Source organism: Micromesistius poutassou (genome assembly GCF_964030765.1).
Source record: "Micromesistius poutassou genome assembly, contig: SCAFFOLD_1350, whole genome shotgun sequence".
Classification (NCBI taxonomy): Eukaryota; Metazoa; Chordata; class Actinopteri; order Gadiformes; family Gadidae; genus Micromesistius; species Micromesistius poutassou.
The window spans coordinates 1-14,701 of record NW_028178086.1 but is presented as its reverse complement, the minus strand read 5'-3'; the positions used below and the strand labels follow the sequence as shown (position 1 = coordinate 14,701).

Here is a 14,701-nt window from a genome sequence, read left to right as displayed (position 1 = left end):
GACACAGTGAACAGGCAGGATCGAGCCAAAGGTAAAGAAAAGCGTGTAATCTATCAGTAAGGCTCCTCCCATAACGGGACACTCGTACTAACAATCGGAGCATGTTGGTGGCAGACACAAGCGCTTGTGGAGGACGTACATGGTGGGCACGGCCGAAGCATTCTCTCTCAATACTCAACGCATACGTCCTGATTATCAAAACGATGGAGTAGGGACTAGGGGCCAGGTGGAAAAGTCCTGGAATTGTCCTTCATTAAAGTGTTGACCCCCTGGTTTTTTTTACTTAGCTATTTAGTCATCTTATTTTTTTTTTCTTCTTACTGCTGAATCACCTTTCGGATGCAATCTGGCGTCTGTGTTTTGACACTGGATGTCAAAACACTTTACAACTTTGTAAACAAATACGCAAAAATGCGCAGTCCCAATTTTCTACCTTGTGCTTTCAGTGTCTCCAATTTTTTATTCTTAAAACTGAATAACCTGCATAATGGGATGAGTGTGTGTGTGTGTGTGTGTGTGTGTGTGTGTGTGTGTGTGTGTGTGTGTGTGTGTGTGTGTGTGTGTGTGTGTGTGTGTGTCTGGTTGTGTGTGTGGGTGTTGGTGTGTGGTTGTGTGTGTTTGTGTCTGTGTATAACAAAAACAATGTCAGGAAGATTGTGGGGGAACTATGTCAGTTGAGATCAACAGAATTGCAGTAACTTGAGTACTGTTGCAATACATTTGTTATGCTGGCTATATGCTAATTTGTCCATTGTATATCATTGCTTTTGAATTGGATATTTAATTATGGACAGTTAAGTGTTTTATATAAACTAGTAGCTGGCCTATCCAACAAGGGGAATAACTATCACTCATTATGGTGGATAGATATATTGGCACAAATTGCCAAAAGCTGCAATAAATAATTGTGGGGGGCCAATCAATTTTAGGGTATAGGAATTTAAGCCATTTATATAAAAAATATATATTACTTCAAGCCTCAATCAATACACAATAGCTAAGAGGATATTCTGGAGAGAAATGTTATTTCCCTTGTCTTTCAATGCAACAGAATCCACGTCTTTAACCGCCGATTTGTAAAACGGTGATCTAGGATGGCTGTGATGGCGGTAGAGCCTCCTCAGCCCGTTATTATTATTAACCGGGGTGTTGTCCACCGGGGGTGGGCGGCACTGGGCTCAGACTGACGGGTTAACCTAGTGTTTCCTCAGCGTTATTATTATCGCCGTCTGAACATAAGAGGCTCTCCTGTTTACCTTGGCTCATTTACGCGCCCACCTGTCAGAATACTCGACTGATTGGGTTCGCTTCGCTTTGAAGGTCGTCCGATGCGCACGCCCCCGACGCATTCCTGGAGACGCACGCGTCAGTGCACAGTCGCACGGGCGCTGTGTGTGTATTAAACTGTAATGAAGGCTCATCAGTCACTTTAACACAGTGGTTTAAAGTCTTTAATGTGACCAACCAAAGGGAAGGAAACACACACACATTAAAGTGTCTCTATGTTGCTGTTCTCCTTAACCCCCCGTGCCCCCACCGATATGAATGAGGTGTACCATCTCCTGTCCAACATGGTGAGAGATACAGGATCAGAGACGTACTTCCTGTCAATCCTCCAGCACCTCTTGCTCATCAGGAACGACTATTACATCAGGTGAGCTCTGTCTGTCCTCACACAGACAGACGCACGCATGCACGCACGCACGCACGCACGCACACACACACACACACACACACACACACACACACACACACACACACACACCCCTGTCTACACACGCACACAATCACACTCACACACACACACACACACACACACACACACACACACACCCCCCTGTCTACACACGCACACAATCACACTCACACACACACACACACACACACCCCTGTCTACACACGCACACACACACACACACACACACACACACACACACACACACACCCCTGTCTACACACGCACACAATCACACTCACACACACACACACACACACACACACACACACACACACCCCCCTGTCTACACACGCACACAATCACACTCACACACACACACACACACACACCCCTGTCTACACACGCACACACACACACACACACACACACACACACCCCTGTCTACACACACACACACACACACACACACACACACCCCTGTCTGTCCACAGACACACACACACACACACACACACACCCCTGTCTGTTCCCAGACACAGACAGGCGGACACACACACACACACACACACACACACCTGTGTGTGCGCTGTGAGACCCAGTGCCTGGCGCCCTCTGGCCTGGCTCTAAGTCCTCCTCCTCAAATGGGCTCGGAGTGAAACCCCGACCTTGATGATGAGCAGACGCTTGAGCCAAAGTGTTTTGCCCACCAAAGGCCCAGGTCCAAGATGTTATCTCTTTTTTATTTGCTTTTTTTAAACTTTGTATGAAGCAACCACCCTGCAACGAGCTGACAGGTTTCTGCTCCAGCCAAAGAACACACCATGCTCCTTGTTCTGTTTCTTTACACAGTATTCATATATATATATATATATCTACACAAAATATATATATATATATATATATATATATATCTACACAAATATATATATATATATATATATATATCTACACAAATATATATATATATATATATCTACACAAATATATATATATATATATATATATATATATATATCTACACAAATATATATATATTATATATATATATATATATATTTGTGTATATATATATATATATATATATATATAGCATGTAGCATCCTGGTGTGTGTCTATATATCTATATATATATATCAATCAATATATCTACTGTATTGATCTATATATCTATACATATACAGTACATGTTAAAAAAATTTACATTTCCTGTAAATATGTTGATTTGTGGATCCATATTGTGTTGGTGTCAACGATTGGTCGCCTTACGTTCGGGCTGAAGAGGTGCATATGGTGCAACAGGTGCATATGCCTGTTAGGCTCAATCCCAATTCTTCCCGTGGCCCTTCGTGGCGTTTCCTATGAAATCAGAAAAAAGCAACAGAAACCGGTAAATTGGAGCGCAGATTTTCGAATGATTAAAACATGATTTCAAATATTTGTTCACCCTCCAGCTGAAATGCGACCATGTCAATCACTGAGGAGAGTTAGCCCTCTGTGTCTCCATGGCACAGCATTAATAAATTCCCCTGCTTTGCCCCGGCTTATTCCCATTAATAAGATATTGCCAAAAAAAAAATAGCCAAGATAGTAAAGTCGAGTAAAAGATCGTTAGATGAGGGCCGGATGGGGAGGATGACTGTGGCGTGATGAATTTGTCATCGTCAAAAGTCGCCGGTCTTTTAGGGTAATGAATAATTCATCCCACCATATAGCACAATAAAGTGAAAAATAGAAGTCACATTAAGCAGCCAACAGCACAACGGCCAGGACCAGCTCAGCACTACTGTCCCTGGCTGCTGCGCGGCGAGGACGGGGGAGGGAAATAAAGCAAGACAAGTGAGAGAGGACCGCCGGGTCAATGCACGTCCTCATGAGAATGGATGAGCTTTTTAACTTCCGCCGTTTCCCAGAGTGTTGGAAAAGGCAGGCCCATAAACCCGTACACGGGGAACACTGATGCGTTGTGAACGAGGCACCGCGTGCGAACACACCCATACATCATAGCCCCAGCGGGGACGGGCCTGCTTTGCATCACGTCGCGCGGACCTTAGTCCGTCACCGCGGTGACGCGCGACCCACTCGCTGATGTATGACGTATTGATCTCTGAACCTGTTCCTCCCCGCCTGTGGTTCGGCGTGCGGGGAAGGAGAGAAGCTAGCGGCGTGGGATTACAGCAGGCGGTGTGGGGCTGTTATTTTAGTCTTTTAATGACCCTCTCCGCTGAGCCCCAGGGAGGGGTGTGACAGGAGAGGGCTGCGCAGGCGGCCCCGGCGTCAGCCTGTCGGGTTGAATCAGAGGAGGGCGAGCGAGCCGGTCATAGGTGCTCCGGGATGACTCCCTGATCAAAGGGTTACCCGGAGAGAGCCGTGCCTCCAGCGATGTCCCGCGGGACGATTAGACGGCGTTTCAAAGGGTTGTGTCGACGGTTGTACTACAGCGTTGTCACCGGGAGGTTCGCCTTTTTAAAAAGTCGGCTTGTCATTAATCCTCTCTCTTAGAAAACAGGGTGTGTATAAAAACGGTGGAATCAATGTTAAATGAATCCGTGTTCTTATTTTTTCCGTGGTGACGTCTCCTCTATCATCACACGTCCTCACACTCTCGCAGCGTGAGCAGAAGAGTGCGACGCAGGAGTGCAACGCGGGGCCGGGAAGCAGCTTCTCGTTAGCCGGTCACGTTAACATCGCTACGAGCTTGTGTTAACGCTACTTCATCACACGGGCCAGTCCAGACATTACTCAATATGTTCTACTTTATTCTACTTCTACAAATTCTGACTAATGCCACTTCTTGAAAAAAAAATAGAAGCCGGCATAAATTGTCACAGTGCGCCCTCCTCCTTCTTAAGCAGTTCTGAAACTTGTTATTTATTTGATATATTTTTTCGGTAATTAATCTCTCAGTGCGAGCCCTAACGAATGGGAGCACATCAAGCGTGGTAAATTTAGAGCAGATCTCCCCTTTTGGAGCAGGGCGATATGGGGATTACACTGGTTATATGGGGCAGGGCTGGATCAAGTGACGGGGACTCGGCTGAACCCCCACCACCACCACCACCAACACCACCGCAAGCACCAGCACCAGCACCACCATCAATACCCCCACCACCACCGCCAGCACCAGCACCATCACCAACACCCCCACCACCACCACCGCAGCCACCACCACCACCACCATCCCCACCACCACCGCCAGCACCACCACCACCACCCCCAACACCACCACCACCACCACCACCGCCCCCAATACTGCCACCACTACCACCGCCCCCACTACCACCCCCACCACCGCCCCCACCACCATCACCACCACCGCCCCCACCACCACCACCGCCCCCACTCCCAGCGCTGGTGGTGCTGGTGGTGGAGGACCTAGGTGCCAGGGTAAAGTAGAGACTAGCGAGGGAGGGAGGGAGCTAGAGGAGGTGGGGATGCGATGAAGGGGACATATGTTGGCTTGTGGAGCCCAGCCCTGCCCACTGTGGAGGGGGCCCTGACAGTTCTGGGTCATTCCCTCCCTACACAGTTATCTCCGCCCGGCGCCGATCTGTTTGGCAGTGGCGGAGGACGGAGGATTCAGGGAAAATAGGGCGGCTTATTGCGATAATAATGTGGTGTACATCGGTGACAGTTGTAAGCTGGATGCTGCGATGCTTAAGCCATGCTCTCTCTCTCTCTCTCTCTCTCTCTCTCTCTCTCTCTCTCTCTCTCTCTCTCTCTCCTCCCCCCATCTCTCTCCAACTCTCTCTCCATCTCCTCCCTCTCTTGCCATCTCTCTCTCTCTCTCTCCATCTCCTCCTTCTCTTGCCCTCTCTCTCTCTCTCCATCCCCTCCCTCTCTCGCCCTCTCTCTCTCTATCTCCTCCCTCTCTTGCTCTAACTCTCTCTATTCTGCCTGCTCCCGATATGAGTGGGAGAGTCCACCCGCTGAAGCTTAGACACATGGTGTTTCATCCAAACAACACACGTTATAGGCGATATATTCATCATCATTTTAATATCTCCCCCCCCCCTTCCTGTGATTTCCCTTTCCACCTACCAGTGAGTTTAGCTTGTGTTGACATCCCCGAGGTTTTAGTGGAGTTCAAGTTGTTCCGCTCATCGTTCAGCAGCCCCACTGGATTAAAAGATGCATTTCCTCCCCCCCCCCCCCACCTGTGCTATATCATAGAGCTCTTTGAAACTGCTGTTAAATAAAACATTCAGATTTCTTAAATGATTTGAAAAGAGAGAGCAGGGGGCAGGCCGCCCCCCCCTCGCAGAGAGCTGCCGCAGACACCGATACAGTCGATGTCATCACGCTATTCAAGTCAAACATGGGCCTATGAACTAATCCTACGCTATGGCAGTTTGCACCAGAGGCCCGTGGCTGTGTTTGGTAACCGCTGACAAGCAGATGAAGAAGCAGCGCAGAGAGTGAGGAGATGCGTGGGCATCTCATTGGCCCTGCAGCGAGTCAGGGTGAAGAAGACAAAATGGACATCTCTTTTTCTGACTACTTTCTTGCCCGTCAAGGTCCCCTTCACGGCACAACCGCTCGCCGGCGTGAAACCCGAGCTGAGCTTGACACCGTGTTCTCCAAATGTCACTCGCAATTAAAGTTGATAATATAACCAGGAGAAGGTCGCCCACGCCGGCCTCGCGGAACGGAGGCTCCGGGTCAGCAAGGACGCCGTCAAGCGCCGTGGCGTCCGTCCACGCTTGTTTCTCGTTCTCTGTCACGTTACACACGTTAAATTGGCGGGATTTGCATTGCTAACGTTTAGGATGGCTGTAATTAGCGAGGGGAGCGGCGGGGGATGGGGGCCACAGGCCAGGCGTGTCCCGGGCCCGGCGCCCGTCAGCGGGGAGACGCGTCCCCCAGCCTATTAATCCGCTGGTTTCACCATTAGGGCGAGAGGCGCTGCTGTACCTGTTCGTCTCGGCTGAGCCAACCTTTGAATATGGCATTTAGTGACCTCTGGGTCTGATATGGGAATCATTTGTGCTTAATTAGCCCGGGGGAGTGTCTGTCACTCATCGGGCTCAGGCTAATTGTTTTGCCCCCCCCCCGCCCCCCCCCCAGACCTCAGTACTACAAGATCCTGGAGGAGTGCGTGTCCCAGGTGGTCCTGCACCGCAGCGGGATGGACCCGGACTTTGGCTGCAGCAAGAGGCTGGATGTGGACTTCACACACCTCATAGGTACGGGGTTCTGCACGCACGCACGCACGCACGCACACACGCACGCACGCACGCACGCACGCACGCACGCACGCACACGCACACGCACGCACGCACGCACGCACGCACGCACGCACGCACGCACGCACGCACGCACGCACGCACACACGCACGCACGCACACACACACACACTGTAATATTCTGTAGGGTTTCAATGTCAGTGAGTAATGTTGATATATCTGTACATAAACAGACGCACAAGATAAGTATCCATAGGTTACGCCATGTTCACCGGCCTTATATAATGGCTAAAGTTATCACTGCAGCATCATTTAGAGCTGGTAAACAGAACAGAATCCCCCTTCCAGCCATTGGATCAGTAGGAGGCACATGGAGGCTGGAGCTAAAAATAAGCTGATATTCTTCTGTCTTTGTCAGCCTGCCTTCCCACCCCTGATATTCTGGCAACAAACACCTGAGTGAGGTGACATCCACGATGAGCGTCCTCTGATCACTCATGAATAATAATAATAATCAGCTCTTAACTGATCCTTTTAAGCATCGGGTATTTAATGTCAGTGTGTTTTCCCTCAGTCATTTGTTCCTTGGCTGCTGGACCCTAGGGGGCCCGGGACACAACAAGATAAAGAAACGTGTCAACACGTATGAAAACACGAGACACAGGAAACTAAAATATGACACCTTTTTTTATAGTGTTGTGTCACTTGGAGGTTTTTGGATTCTTGATATCAAAGGCTCATTAAAAGTTTTTAAGCTTGTTTTTACGTGAATTGTTAGAATTTCTCCGGGCAGCTCTCACTTCTGCCAGGCTCTAATGAGTTGGTGAACACGTTTTAAGTTCCCCAAAGTCACGTTGGAGACGTGCAACATTTGATGTGTGTGGTAGAAATGTTAAAACAAACAGATAATTAATTTCCCGTTACGGTCCTATTTAAAATGGTTTCGACAAAGTATTTACATGTTTGTGCTGCTTAATTATGCTTCTCAAGTGGTGAAATGCAAACAGAAATGCTGCACCACTTTTTTATCTTTAAACTCAATTCAACCAGGAATTGCACTTTTTCTTTTTTAACATCCTGACCTAGTTAGGCCACAGACAGGCCTTACATAAAAGGGACAGTCATTCAACATGAACCAAGATATAAAAACCCACAATCATAAAACAACTGCACATTAGAAGTAAAATACCATTGACATGTTATGCCCTGATCAGACGCAGTGAGCTCAGCAGCGTGGGATGGCGGTTTGGAATCATTTTCAATGACACTTGAGCGTTTTCCTCTGTTTTTGCGTCACAGAGAGCCTCGTGTTTTTCCACTCTATGCTCCCTCCCATGTTTCGTGGAGCGCCTTGAATGACCTCGAGTTGAAAAAACTCAAAGCACAAAAGCACCCGACGTAGTTCATGTTTTCTATCATCGTCCAATCAGATGAAATGAGTGGAAACAACAAAGTGAAAAACAACACAGAGGAGAAACTAGCGCTAGCGGCCTCCACCTGTCCACATCTGTATGCAGATATTTAACTCAATGACAAATGTTTTAATGGCGGTTGGGCTAAGGACAGTGTTTCAGCGGCTGCCTAGTAACGGTAAACAAGAGACGCAGCCAGCTGCTTTTCTTTTAGTGTGGGCTTCAACAAAAGAAGGGAGTGCGGTACAAAGCGCCCTCTGTATGATCGGGCCTCACAGGGCAACTTGCTGCTTCGCTTCTCCAGTTAATTCATGTGGAACAGGGAAAGTATGAAGCCATAAATACATAGCAACATGTGTGCATGTTGTTTTAAAAACAATTTCATAATTGTTTCAAACAGACTTTCCCTACATTAAGGTTGCAGTGTGTAGAATTCAGTGGCATCTATTGGAACGGACATGGCAGAAACGGAAATACAATATAAAATATAAATATAATTGTTATTAGAATGTATTCCTAACTCATTAATAATCCTAAGAACCATATATATAAATAAGAACCATTGTGTTTCTGTTACCCTAAAGCAGCCCTTAATATCTACACAGAGAGCAGGTCCTCCTAAACGGGCCCACTATGGTTCTACAGCAGCACAGAACAGACAAACGACTCTAGAGAGGACACGCTTTTAATTAACAATCAGAACCGCTATCTCACTTGTAAGCTGTGACCTATCGTTTTGCAGACTTAATAACTAGAAACAGTTAATACATCCATCAAGGAGACTTAATCACTTGACACTTGGCTCCTGGATGCTGTCGTGGATGATGACATGATGTTGGAGCAGGGCAGGCCATGGCTGCTGCTCCTACTGGAGATGAAGACGTGACCGGAGGTCTCCAAACCCTACACACTGCCTCTCTGATTAACCAGTTATAGTGGGTTATAACCCACCTGCATGTGGCTGTTGAGTGTCAAATGTGAGCCAAACAGCGCTCATACTCCACCCCTTTCCACTTTGTTGGTCCCTCCCTACACACCGTGCTGTGATATATATATATATATATATATATGTATATATATTGTCGCCCTTCTTCGTGCGATACAAGAATCGTTACACTGGCGGCAAATATCAATATACTATTTTTCAAATTTTTTTTTTGGATTTTCTTTTGCATTTTTATTCTTTATTATAAGAGTTAGGCAGGAAATATCACCCAGGTCATCAATATTTTAATAAATAAATAAAAAATGCGCTCTGAACAGATTTCTCTGCTCCTCGAGGTGGCACTCAACACATGAATGAAGGAAACTTGAACTGAAGTTAACCAACCAAAGACGAGTAACGGGGAAACTCAGTTTGGACCACGAATAAAGACCCAAATCCAGCATTTTACCTTTTCATAGTCATTCTCCATTCATCGTTAGACATACAGTATAGCGTGATGTATAGGATTGTTTAACAATAGAGAGAATATTGCAGAATCGCTGTATCGCCATATAATCTGTATCGCGGGGCATGCATCGCGTATCCAATCGCGAGGTACCCTGTGAGGCCCACCCCGCTCACCACAGCTGTGCCCTCTTCCCTTGCAGACCAATGTGTGGACAAAGCCAAGGTGGACGAGAGCGAAGAGAAGGCGGCGGAGTTCTCCAAAAAGGTGAATCATCCATCCCTACGTGTCGGGCCCCTCTCCTCCCCGCAGCGGGGCCCCTCTCTCTGGGCTTTATTTACCTCCTCTCTCCAGACGGGCTATTGACTCTGCGGGCCTGGTCGATGCGTGGCTGTGGCGCTACATGATCCCTTTCAGCTCTACAAGGATCAATGCTGATATTCTGATGTCAACTTGTTTCTGCACGTTGCGCCGGGTCGCAGTCTGGCTCTCTGGATCATTTGTTTCTTCTTTCGTTTTTTTTTTCCCGCCCTCTCACACCCCAGGACACCCCGTCACCGTGTGTTTGTGTTTCTGTGTGTTTTTAGAGAAGCATAGTGTTTGTTGTTGATGAATTAACCGTGTGGATGTAGAGGAAACGACGGAAACTGAAACACTCACACACGGCTGCAGAGCCCCACGCGGTCACTCCCTCGCATGCGCGTGTGCACAGGCATATACACACACGCACCGCACACACATGCACACACACGCACGCACCGCACACATGCACACGCACGCACCGCACACACACGCACTGCACACATGCACACGCACGCACACGCACATAGACACACAATCACACACACCACACACCACACACAGATACGTAACCCCACATGATCTCTTCATCGCACATGCGTACACAGGCATGTGCCCACGAGCGCGCACGTCCAAGCTTCAGTCGAGGTAAGGGTAGCCAACATCAGAATGACAAAGTAAGGGCTGACCGAATTATCATGCGTTTGATTTGTAGTCAGATATTCGAACATCCTTAGACTTTTCCGGTAGCACTGGGACAGCTGCCGTCCAGTATGAGAATACGCCATTAACCCCCCATTAACACCATCATTATAATGCTTTTAGAAGGGTTTTTATTATGGACATATTTAGCAGCTATTTCAATATTCAAACGAGTCAAAAAGACACCAGAACAGATCCGGTCACTCCCTGATACATGGAACAGATCACTCACCACATGAATCCTCTGGCTGGGACACTCGGGTGCGACCACTTGAGAAACGTTGAACCGCCCTCCTCCATTGTTGACCTACGGGGAAGAAAGTGGCGCAACAAAAGGTCCTATTGCCAACCAATATATTTGCAGTACACTTCAAAGAGACCGAATGTTTTGAGGGGCGGCTGATTTTGCGTGTGTTTAAAGATCTGCATGCTGCAGATGTTTTAAGGCGTGGCTGATTTTGCGTGTGTTTAAAGATCTGCATGCTGCAGATGTTTTAAGGCGTGGCTGATTTTGCGTGTGTTTAAAGATCTGCATGCTGCAGAACCCAACCGCTCGATACACACTGCACACACACTCTGGAGTGAACGCACCTTTGGATTTCTGGCTATGTTCCCCGGTGGCACCGCTGTGCACGCAGGAACATTGTCCTGACAAGGCTTGTCTTCCTCAGAAAGGTTATGTCCATCAACACTCATGACACCAGGCCTGGAACTGAGGCAAAGGACAACAGGGGCCCAGAGCCACGGAGACTAAGAATAGACGCGCTGAGTGGGGTCATGTGTGGTGGTGTTGGTGATGGGCCCTGCTGTCGGCCGTCCTCAGGAGATACCCCGTGGCTGCTGTGTGCGTGTGTGTGTGTGTGTCGGTGTGTGTGTGTGTGTGTGTGTCGGTGTGTGTGCATGTGTGTGAAGAAGTCAGTTAAGATGGACGACTGTGTGTGTGTGTGTGTGTGTGTGTTTAAAGGAGTCTTTGTAGAAGTTAATGTCTGTGGATGACAACTGTGTGTGTGTGTGTGTGTGTGGGGGTGAGTGTGGGTGTGAGTGTGGGTGTGTGTGTGTGTGTGGGTGTGTGTGTGTGTGTGTGTGTGTGGGTGTGTGTGTGTGTGTGTGTGTGTGTGTGTGTGGGTGTGTGTGTGTGTGGGTGTGGGTGTGGGTGTGGGTGTGTGTGGGTGTATAGGAGACATGGGCAGGCCTGGCCATGCACCACAGTGTTCCCGGCCGTGCTGGAGGCCACTCTTCATGACACTCACTCCTCCGTTTGTCTGCAGTTCGATGAGGAGTTTGGAGCGCGGCAGGAGGCCCAGGCCGACTCCCAGAAGAAGGAGGAGCGCATCAAGGAGCTGGAGGGGCAGATCCAGACCCTGCAGACCCAGGTACCTACCCCCCCCCCCCCCCACAACACGGGCCAGTAAGGCTTCTCTCTCCCCAGGAACGAGGTGTGTTGAGGGTCCTGCAGCCTCAAGATCTCAGACTCACTCTTCACAGAAATGTTTCTGCGCTTTTTGAGAAACACAATTTCCTTTCCGAGTGAAATACATCTCCTGTATTGACTCCAAATGCGGCTCCAGACAGGGAAAAAAACAACAATGGTGTACAAAAAGTCCAAAGCATCCCTTTTCCAGCCCGGCTGGGGATGTGATACGGTCTGTAAGTGTGTGTTTTCATCCATGCCAGGTCTTTTGATTCGATAAAGGGTCAATCTCCCTCCTAAGACGTGCCATTTTAAACGGGGAGAATTGCCCCATTGAAGCCTTCCTATGTAATTCTATAGGCTTACGGATGGATTGGGTTTCTCTTCATGGCGGCCACATAACAGCTCTGAACCGGGCAAATACCCCCTTTATAAGCATTGGAAATGACGGCTGTTTCCTCTTCAACCTAATTTGAAACACTCCCGTCCCCCCTGGAGACCATTGGGCGGTTTGCTTCTGTTCTTAATAAAGAAGCAGATGGAAACCGCCATGGGCCAAACGGGACCCCTTTGGCTGTGCATCATTGTTCAGATGATTGACCTCATCCTTCCTTTTGTTTCAAACCCTTTCTGGGATTTCGGTCGCATATTTTTTTCAGATGCCCAACCTCACATTCGGTCAATCTCAGAAACGTTTTTAAAATGTTATTCCTTGGTCCTGGTTCACCCACTGGTTGGATCCGTCTCAATCATCTCATGTGATTCATGTTTGCCTCCCGTTGCGTCGTCTCCGAGTCACTTCCTCGCCCCCCCGCTGTGTGAGCGCCAAGTTGTCTTGACGCGCGAGCGCCCATGACGTCCAATTAAGTCGCATCAGGTCCAGGCCTTCCTACGTCCGTCCTACGTCCGTCCTACGTCCGTCCTACGTCCGTCCGTCTCCTCTGTACTCTGTGGGATCAGTGCGGTGGGAGACATCTGCTACAACTTGTTCATATTTTTTTCTCCTGTTTCCTCCCTTAGACCCTCCCTTAGATCCTCCTAAGCTCCACACATATAACACACACAAACGCGCACACACACACACACACACACACACACACACGCACACACACACACACACACGCACACACATACTCCCATGGGTCAGAGCAGGTTGTTCTTTGAAGCCAGCCTGCCGTGTGTTAGCAGTGAGACACAGCGTCCGTGGGTCCGTACCTAGAAAGCCCTTTCAAAGGACTGCTGCTCTTGGCGCAGTTGCTTGTTTTTATTTTGCTGCAGGTTTGATTCTGATAAATTGACGAGAGAACAAAAGCCAAGCATTGATACCGCAATGCTCTTCAGCTCCTCTGGGACGAGAGGTTTCCGCACCGCAGGACTTTAAATTAAGCTGAGGGCCAATTAGATGCTCGTTTGCTTTAAGTGGTCCGATCTAGTGGCTTGTTTTGGCACTAAACCCGCCCCCTAATGTTAACAATAGCCCCTTCATTTACAGCTGAGTTCCCCCGCCACCACACTATCAGTCAAAGGCGCCTTGACCCCAGAATACAAATACCAACGGCTAAAGGAATTCAACCAAAAAAAAAAATAAAGAGATATAGGGCTAAAATAATATTCATGGAACTCACCTCATTTGAAGAGACAGCATCAATGGTAGCGTTTTTATACCACCAATAAGGTTCTTCAATGTTTTTCTATACTGCCAGTAAGGTTCAAATCAATGTATTTTCATATTGTCAATATGGTTTAAATCAATGCATTTTTATCAATCAGGCTTCTGAGCCTTCTGCTTATTTTTTTGCTTTTGTGATAGGAGTGATTCTCATATCTCTCTCAACCTCCAAAACTTTGAGCTAGTGTGTGAACTGAACAATCCTCTCCAAACTCACTTCAGTCTGTCTCTAATTTCATCCATGGATGGTGGTTCATTGGAATGAGTCAAGGTACATTCTGAAATAAGAGGCGTGCACAAAATGGATGCCTCCCTCAAATATTTGCAATAAGCTTTTTAAAGAATTTTAACTAGATATATTATCAGTGTTAATGTTTTTATTATTATTTTTTCTTTTTTCATATTTTTCTCATTCTGTTGATCTAATCAATGATCTAAAAATCCTTTAATATAGACTGGATGCAATATTTAACATAACATTTTCACATAATCATCATAGTATACCTCCAGCCAGTGATGACGTTCAGGGATACATTCACCGGCTCCACTAACAATTAAAGGTAATTGGTGGGTGTGAACAGAACCTATGATTAATTCCCCCCCCTTCCACCTTTGATAAGAACCAAAGCAGCCCTGTGGGTCTGGTGGTCTCTGCACAGCCTCTGGAGGTGAACTCCCACCCGCACGCCGCCGCTGTGAAGCTAATGCACCTTTGACACAGAGCTACAGAGCCATTATCTGCTGGAGCACCAACCCTCTGAATCCACAGGAATGTACACATGTGGCGCACACACGCACACACGCACACACACACACACACACACACACACACGCACACACACACACACACGCGCACATGCACAAACACACAGTAATGCACACAAGCACACACATTCATGCACATACGCACACAGTCATGCATGCACAGACATACAGTCATGCACACACACACACA

At 47.8% G+C, this 14,701-nt stretch overlaps 1 protein-coding gene across 1 annotated transcript; it reads left to right on the top strand.

Annotated features, from left to right (window-relative positions):
• The first annotated feature begins 1,463 nt into the window (after nt 1–1,463).
• On the top strand, nt 1,464–12,627 carry LOC311374805 (protein diaphanous homolog 2-like). The gene is made up of 4 exons (XM_084490566.1): nt 1,464–1,654; nt 6,743–6,861; nt 9,867–9,931; nt 11,935–12,627. The coding sequence occupies exons 1-4, from the start codon at nt 1,503–1,505 to the stop codon at nt 12,076–12,078; spliced, it is 480 nt and encodes a 159-aa protein (XP_084346692.1). The 5' UTR covers nt 1,464–1,502; the 3' UTR covers nt 12,079–12,627.
• The last annotated feature ends 2,074 nt before the right edge of the window (nt 12,628–14,701 follow it).